At 38.4% G+C, this 8,418-nt stretch overlaps 2 protein-coding genes across 3 annotated transcripts in view; both read left to right on the top strand.

The window, feature by feature from the left end:
• LOC106521162 (anoctamin-9) overlaps positions 1-4,268 on the top strand; it is a gene marked incomplete in the record, with an annotated part of 15,996 nt that extends 11,728 nt beyond the window's left edge. For both annotated transcript variants that reach the window (XM_014013605.1, XM_014013604.1), the window contains 10 exon segments: positions 269-380; positions 470-527; positions 615-712; positions 797-993; positions 1,578-1,730; positions 1,809-1,956; positions 2,063-2,155; positions 2,424-2,514; positions 2,736-2,848; positions 3,670-4,268. In XM_014013605.1, coding sequence (XP_013869059.1) covers positions 269-380; positions 470-527; positions 615-712; positions 797-993; positions 1,578-1,730; positions 1,809-1,956; positions 2,063-2,155; positions 2,424-2,514; positions 2,736-2,848; positions 3,670-3,685 — 1,079 coding nt within the window.
• A 1,557-nt stretch (positions 4,269-5,825) lies between these two features.
• Positions 5,826-8,418, top strand: part of sigirr (single immunoglobulin and toll-interleukin 1 receptor (TIR) domain) — a 12,406-nt gene continuing 9,813 nt past the window's right edge. The window contains exons 1-4 of the mRNA XM_014013608.1: positions 5,826-6,028; positions 7,020-7,298; positions 7,759-7,966; positions 8,073-8,200. Coding sequence (XP_013869062.1) covers positions 5,842-6,028; positions 7,020-7,298; positions 7,759-7,966; positions 8,073-8,200 — 802 coding nt within the window. The 5' untranslated portion in view covers positions 5,826-5,841. The remainder of the gene's footprint in view (positions 6,029-7,019; positions 7,299-7,758; positions 7,967-8,072; positions 8,201-8,418) is intronic.

Below are 8,418 nucleotides of genomic sequence, written 5' to 3' on the forward strand. Positions count from 1 at the left end.
TGAAGTGATTCAACACAATCTGCTGGTTTCTTCTTTAGATTGTTCTTTTTATGTACAGTGCCCTGAGACAATGTATGTTGTGACTTGGCGCTATACAAACTGAATTTGAATTTGAATTTGACTCAGCATTCACACTGTTAATCTAAAACGAACAGTAACAGAAACTTAAGGCTGAATGGGTAAATGGCGCAGGAACAAACATGAAAATGGGACACCTTCTATGCACCCAGCAGAGCCTGACAACAGATCTGTTGTTTGTGTTTGTCAGAGAAAACCAGGTCATTCGCCGCCACAGAGAGGAGTTTCACAGTGAAGATGTTCACCTTCCAGTTCTTCACCTATTTCTCCTCCCTCTTCTATGTGGCCTTTGTTCTCGGCAGGTAAAAACCTGCTCCACTCATTGTTTGAACTTTTCAATCTGTGCTTGCCTAATTAAAAATGGCGTGTTTATTTTTGACACATCTGACAGGATTAATGGCCACCCAGGTGAATATGTACGAATTGCAGGACTATGGAGGCTTGAGGAAGTGAGCGAACAAATATATGTTCTTTCAAATTCTGTTTTAAGAGGAAATACTATATTTTAACTAAACATTTCCCTCTGTTATACATAGTGTCACCCCAGTGGGTGTCTCACAGACCTGTTCATTCAAATGACTATTATAATGACTCTGAAGCAAGTTCTGAGCAATGTGATTGAGTACGCAAGCCCGTAAGTACTGGTTAGTTTTCTGACATCATACAGTTTGTATCACGTTGGTTTGGACTAATCAAAGCTCTCTGATGCTTCCCTCAGCTGGCTCAGCAGGTACATGAAGAGGAAAAGATCCAAAAAGCTGCAGAGGAAATGTGCCCACTGCTACCTGAGAGACGAGTCCGACGTCAGCGACGGAGCTGAGCTATGCGAGAACTGCAAGCTCAGAGACTGGCACAAAAACTACAGGCTCACCGACGTGAACTCTTTCAGCCTGTTCAACGAGTTTTTAGAGATGGGTATGAACTGCACGCTCAGACGCATTAGACCAGGACTGACTCATGTTCACCGAGGGCCACATGAGTATAATGGTGTCTACCGTCCTCTTATAAACACTGAAAAGTACTACGTATACAACTGATTAAATGTGAAATAAATAATACAGAAATACTAGAGTAAAAGGAAGCAAGTTTTGCTCACAGTTGAGTTGCGGTGAGTAGATGCTATCATGGATTCTGAACTCTCCCACTTTTCAACAGGAAGTATACTCTGGAGGGCGTTCCAGTTTCAATTTACAATCAGTACAACTGGGATGCAGCAAAAGTAGCCGGTGATATTTGCCAGCTACTTTTGAACCTCGTGCACCTCCACCTAGTGGTGGATAGCTGTCATTCTTCTGGTAAAATATTCAGGAGATGTAGTGTAACATCAATGCTGGGTTTAAATTAGCTTATTTTAAGACATTAACACATCTTTGAAGCTCTTGCGGGCCACATCAAATGCTGTGGCAGGCCACATTTGGCCGATGGGCCTTGTGTTTGACACATGCATTAGACTCTTGACTTGTTTTGAGTGAGAGTATTTTTTTCTGCTTTCTCATTAGTGATCCAGTTTAGCTTCACCACCATATTTGTGGCTGCGTTTCCTCTCGCTCCTCTGCTGGCTCTCATTAATAACATCATCGAGATCCGTTTGGATGCCATTAAAATGGTCACTCTGGAGCGCAGGATGGTTCCCAAGAAAACCAATGACATCGGTAAAGGGGGGTTTCTGAATGAAAACTGATTTCCACGACAGAATTAGGCATGTTGACCCTTCTCTCGCTTCCCCTCAGGCGTGTGGATGCCCATACTGGAGGTCATTGGTGTCCTAGCTGTCATTGCAAACGGCCTGGTAATCGGGGTTTCATCCGATTTTATCCCTCGACTTGTGTACCGTTACCGCTACGGCCCATGTGTTAACGGCACAGCAGCAGATATGGAGTGAGAATGTGTATTAATTTGGAAATTTGAAAAGTTATTACTATTATTTTTTTGTAATAGTCTGGGTACATTTCACCTAAACTTTCTTCTTTTTTGATTGCTTTAGCTGCATGGTTGGCTACATCAACAATACCCTTTCCGTTGCGTCAAAAGTGGAACAGATGTTCGATTCTGAAGGACAGAACGTTACTTCATGCAGGTTTGTTCTGTTACTTTCCTTCTATACCTCGAGTCACCACTCTGACACTAAGAATGCCATAAATAATCTTTGGACAAGGAGTGGTGATCAGTATCTGCACAAAACTTGAATGTTTGGTTGTTGTTGTTGTTTTGTTGTTTTTAATCTTGACGAAGTAGCACAGTGTCATCAGGTAATGTTTACATTGTTTCAAAACCGTCGACTGAACTTGCAGCCAGCCTGTCCAATGTTTGAAATATACTTTAGTCTTCTCTGTTCCTCTTCACAGCTACAAAGACTACAGAGATGGTGAATACAACTTTACCCCACAGTTTTGGCTGATTTTAGCCATTCGCTTTGCATTTGTCATCCTCTTTGAGGTGAGCCTTACAGAAAACACGGACTTAGTGAAGCAGTTTCTTTGCCTGCCTTCAGCTCAACACCAAATTCTATCCATGTCTTTCTAGTTGGACCTGTTCTTATAGTCGATGTGTACGAGTGGTGTCTTCAGGCTGCAATGACGAAACTGTTCTGCTGGTTTGCAGATGGTAGACAAAAAAGAGGCAGCCCTAACATTTTATTTTTTTCCCTCTGCTTGCAGCATGTTCTTGTCATATGCAAATTCATCGCAGCCTGGTTTGTGCCGTCTGCTCCCATGCAAGTGAAGAACCATAAACTGTTTGATAAACTTTACAGGCTAAAAGAGGAGCTCAGGTGAGTTTGAGATGTGGCAGGTTGCCAAATTAAAAAAATATCTTTAGCTTTTCCATAGTTTTAACTTCAATAAATTTACAAAACAATATTTTGATGTATTTTTAGCTAGTGTGAAACATTTAGTATCACAAGCATACAATAAAAATTATGCAACATACAATAAAAAAAATCAGCATTATACAACAACTAAAACAAGCATAAAAAGCACAATAAAATCATGACATGAAAGCCTGGGAAAATAAGTGTTTTCATTTGGTTTTTGGAAACCTCCACAGAGTCAGCAAAACAAAGCCAAAATCAAAATTACAAGAAATAAAGGCTTGAAATATTTCACTCTTTGTGTAATAAATCTTTAAAATGAGTTTCACTTTCTAACTGACTGAAAAACTTTTTTCACAATATTGTAATTGTTTGAGCTGCACCTGTATTATGAGATCTTGTGTGATGTTTACCGCACCAGACTCTAGCTAAATACATGTAAAAAGGTTGAGTTACATCTTTTGAAAGGCACACACAGACACAGGCAAGAACATTATCGCTTCTCCTCTTTTGTGGTAGGTGAATAAATATGTGTATGTCTATAATGATTGTCTAACTAAATTTGGATGAAATTCAGTGGCCAGTGTAAAAACCAATAACTTTAATATTTATGCAATTTGTGTGTGTGGTTTTTTCTCTCTCGCTATATTACTACAAGTTTTATTTGATCTTTGTAATGAGTTGTTTTAAAGATAATAAATGCACCGGTACTTTAAATTAAAGTTAGTCCTAAATGTCTAAATGATGACTTATGGTGTCAAATGTTTTGCTGTTTCCTTCAGGACGTTTGAAGCGTGACAACATTCAGACACTTTAGTGGGACATAATCTGATCCTGAACACTGAGTGTAGCCGTGTGCTTTTTGCGTATAAAAGCTGTGGCAGCACTGGGACAGTTCAAAGATTCATCTTCCTGAAGAGATCAGACGAAGGGTCGTGGCTCCCTGTTATTGTCTGCTGTCAGATGTAAGCTGCCTATAATTACATCTGTAAGAAATGGACTTAAAAAAAGCCTTTTTTTTTGTTCTTGGGCAAAACGTGTAGAGTAACTGATACTACTGGTTATGCCTTGTCTGACATCTGCTCTTATTTTAACCTGAGAAAGCACTGAGTGCTTAGTGTTGGATCTGTGTTTGTGAGCCATATCTAAGTGTTTTCACTGAAAGCTGGAAGGTTATTTTCAACTGCTCCTACGAACAGACTGCTGACTGTGCTATTATCATACTGCCTTACATTGTAAAACAAAGCGCTGTGATGCTTATTGCTTTTATTTCATTCAGATAAAATATGATGGTGTTTTGTAAATGAGAATGTTTTGCATTATTTTATAATATTATTAAAAGAGGAACTATTTGTCCTTATGAGCTGTCTTTTCAATTTAACGTGCTTCTCTGTTTTCATTTAGAGAGATATAAAAACAACATTTATTATTTTACTTTTCTTATTGTACAGCATATTTCCACAGTAGCTCTCAGTGAGCAAGCTGTTTGCTGACTTTTTAGGTTTCAGTGTAGTTTTAAAGTCTATAATTACTCTATAAATTTAAAGCTTAATTTAACACATTTCTTGCACAGAAATTATTCATATATTTAACGATGAGACACATATGTTACTTACTTGGTTCATACTTGCAATGTAAATATGTGTTACTAATTGATCACAATCCTAGTTTAACATGTACCGGTATATACTTACACAGTACATACCTGGTGCTATATACCAGGTTTAATGTATTTGGTACTTGTATGTGCAGTACGTGTTATTTACTGGGTACATACATGATTATTACAGAATACTTACTTTGCATGTACTTGTTAAGTATTGCGTACTAGGTTCTTGAAGTTTATTTAAGCACAAACACAGATTATTTTAGTAAACAATAAGTAGAAAAATATAAAAATGCACGACTGTAGGCAAAAGTAAATTTTCATCTTTTGTTGCTTGGACAGGCTGATGGTCTTTAATAAACAAGGGGAAAAAAAAAATAAAAACAAGAATAAATTAGTTATTTATGTTATGCAGTATTATGATTACAGCTGTTTGTCAGAAACCATTACCCTAAGTACATAAGCTGGGAGTATATACATATCTAATCGGTAAGAGTGTTCCAGGCACAAAATATGAGAAAGTATTTTGAGCAAAAGTGCTTTCCATGAATGGATAGTACAGTGTCCTCTAGGACCTGCCTTAGTTAAACATATTTGTGTTTTGTTTAACAAATTCTTGCAGCAAGGATGCTTACATAGCACTTATACCCTGTAAATAAGTAGTTACTAGGTATGCAACTGGTATAGGAACATACTTTGTAAATACCAAGCTTGTATATGTGCCACTACAAAACAGCCATGAAAAGCCTTACATTTTTTATGTTTTGTTTGTTTTTAAATCACTCTTATTAGCACAAATGCCTAGCTGTTTCTCTGTAACCATTAACAGAGCCTCACGTCCACCCAGCCCCATAAAATAAATAAATACAAGTCTAAACTATTGTTAAATGTTAACCAGGGTTGTAGCAGTTATTAACATGGTTTTCTGCAAAATTTGACAGACATGATGTTCCAACTTGAATAGACAACTGTAATCATAGGGTCATGTAATCGGTATAATTAATTTACAAACTTATCAATTAAAAATAAAAACCTTATTTACTACTAATAATATTAAGCATGTGTCCTTGATGAATACTGTACCTGCACTTGAGGGAAATGTACAGCTGAAATAAATAATGCGAGGAATTCAGTACAGTGTAATTGTGAGCAGTAAAGCAGGATGTGTGCTTCATTTATTTATTTTTAGTTGAAAAGTTTATTGGTTTGAATTTGAGGAATGCTCTTCAAATTTTACAGTTTTGTACGGTGTAGTTGCACTACCTTGCGGGTAGAACCCGGTGAGAGAGTCACGTGACCACGGGGAGCCAATCATCTGCAGCGCTTCCGGTTCTCCCAGGTGCAGTCGATGAAACACACGGTGGCGTTTGACGTTAACGATGTTAAACTAAACTTTTACAACAACGGGAAGAAAAAAGGGCGTCTGAGCGAATTATTTTTTCCAGTCAGAGAAAGAGGGAAAGGAAAACTTCGGCTCATGGCGAACGTTTTATTTGCCTCCCTGTTAGTCTGCTCCTGGACTTCCCTTGTTTTCGGTAAGGATGTAAATTATAAAAAGTATTTCCTTCACTTCCGTTTAAACTTTACATTTTTCTTTCTTCTTTGATAACTGCGCTTTGCGCACATATTTAGGCAGGGAGTTTAATCTTCCCGTTATTATTACAATTGTTACTACGTGTAATTAATGAAAAAGGTCAGTGTGCGCGTGGTCGGGGCGTGCAGAGTCACGGAGTCACGTGATTCCGCCTGGCAACACGAGCGGACTTCGACCACAGCTGGACCTGGGTTTATTATGAATAGTTAAAAACTCGAAGCAGCATTAAAAAAATAAACACACATTCCTGTGCAGGAAAATTAAGTTAAGCTCGTATAGTTACAGACTGTTACATTTTCTGAAATACTGTTTATCGATTGTAGTGCTGTACCAAACGATTATTTCCTAATCGATTAATCGAACGATTGTTTTTTCGATTAATCGATTATTAAATTAGTCATCAATTATTTTAATAATCGATTAGTTGTCGATTAATCGTTGCAGCCCTGATCGATTTTAGTTATGGTTGAATATTTAGAAACTGAAAAGTATTTGTAAGTGAACCTTAATATAGTTTTATTTAAATGGAAATTGTTAGTTGTTAGTACAACTTGGAATATTTTTATATATTTTTGTCTGACTCATCTAAACTAATTGATTTAGGTTTAGAAGCTCCTAAAGTAAAGCACCATCACATTCAGACTATACTGCAGCTCTAACAGAGTATGCTATTTTCTGAACTAAAAAGCTGTTTCTAAGAATTATTTAAAACATTCTGCATACATTTGGGAAAATGTGCTCTGTAAATTAGATATGAGCCAACTATACTACTTTTTGAGATTAGTGTTTTGTGCAGTGATCAACAGTTTTTAAAAATGGAAATATGTGCAGGATGAACACTGTCATCAAATAACCAGAATCAAAAGTTGATGAATATTTTTGTATCTTTAACATAATCTAACATCCTTCTTGTTTGTTTGTTTTTCAATCAGGCCAAAGTTGTGTGAATGACAGCAGATTTAAGGAGCAGGTGCTTTATGTAAGGCAGCACGGGCCTTCATATTCACTGCAGTGTCCTCTGCAGCCTGTTCAGTCCCAGAATGCCCCCGTAGTCCAGCTGACCTGGTTGAAGGACTGTCAGCAGCTTCCCAAACAGGTGGGGAAGACCTCCCTGGAGTTTAGCAGCGTCAGCTTAAAGGACCAAGGAAATTACACTTGTATTCAACAGGGAAACGACACAGCATCATTTACTGTGCGCCTCATTGTGAAGGGTGAGTATGAACTTTGTGTCCATCCGCCTATTTTCTTTACCTGGTTTTCTACGCATTGTCGCGGGAAGCTGGTGTCTATCTCCAGCATTCATTGAGCGAGTGGTGGGGTACACCCTGGATAGGCTACTAGTCCATCACAGGGCCACATAAAAACAAACAAACCATTCACACTCTCACATAATATGGATGTTTTTGGTCTGTTGGAGGAAGCCGGATGATCTGGGAAAAAACATCCGAACCCTACATAGAAAGGCTGCAGCCTTCTTTCTGTGAGGCTGAACTGTAACTGAACTGATCTGATACTTTCAATACCCCATTATCTGCTCCTGCTGCAAATTTAAAATATGTCGGGGCATTAAAGGGTGTTTGCGGTGCAGTTCCTTCCAGCAGCCAGTTTCAGACTACATAAAGACCCTCATTGTCTGTAGCTCTCACAAGTAACTGTAGTGTGTCTTTACAGAGTCTCGGTGTGCCAAAGCTCCAGAGTTTATACCAAACGGCAGCTTGACTGAACTCTGGAGGAATGTGGGATCCACTGTGAGGCTGAACTGCACCGTCCTGCTCCTCTGGGATCCATCAGAAGAGCAATGTGAAACCACGCTGCAGTGGAGCAAAGCTGGCCAGCCTCTCACCAACCACACTCTCTACCTTCACAACACATCGTCATGGTCGATGGAAGCTTTTAACAGATTAGTTTCCCATTAGAGCACCTGCATCACAGTTAGGGCTTTTAAGAGATGCTAAGATCCTGTTTTCTCTCCTTTTTTTAATCAGGTCTCCTGCAGCTGGACAGTTGATAGTAAATAGCCTGCTTGAGTTCACTCTCAAAGAAACAGAAGATTTTGGACTCTACATCTGCACAGTGAGGAACATTTCTTCTGAATTCATCGTACAAAATTCAAGTAAGACCATTTTAAACACACACAATGAATTTATCTTCTTTTTGGAGTAGTCAGAGAATAAAATGGAGACTTTTTTTAATTTTGTTTTTTGCTAAAGAGATAACCAGAAAGACTTTTGAGTAGGCCTGTCGCGATAGTCAATAAATCAATTAATCGCACGATAACTTTTTTTGAGGTCGGTTAAAAAAAAGACGGCGATAAGTTTCATTTTCCTGCTT

This window comes from Austrofundulus limnaeus, unplaced genomic scaffold (assembly GCF_001266775.1).
Source record: "Austrofundulus limnaeus strain Quisiro unplaced genomic scaffold, Austrofundulus_limnaeus-1.0 Scaffold104, whole genome shotgun sequence".
NCBI lineage: Eukaryota > Metazoa > Chordata > Actinopteri > Cyprinodontiformes > Rivulidae > Austrofundulus > Austrofundulus limnaeus.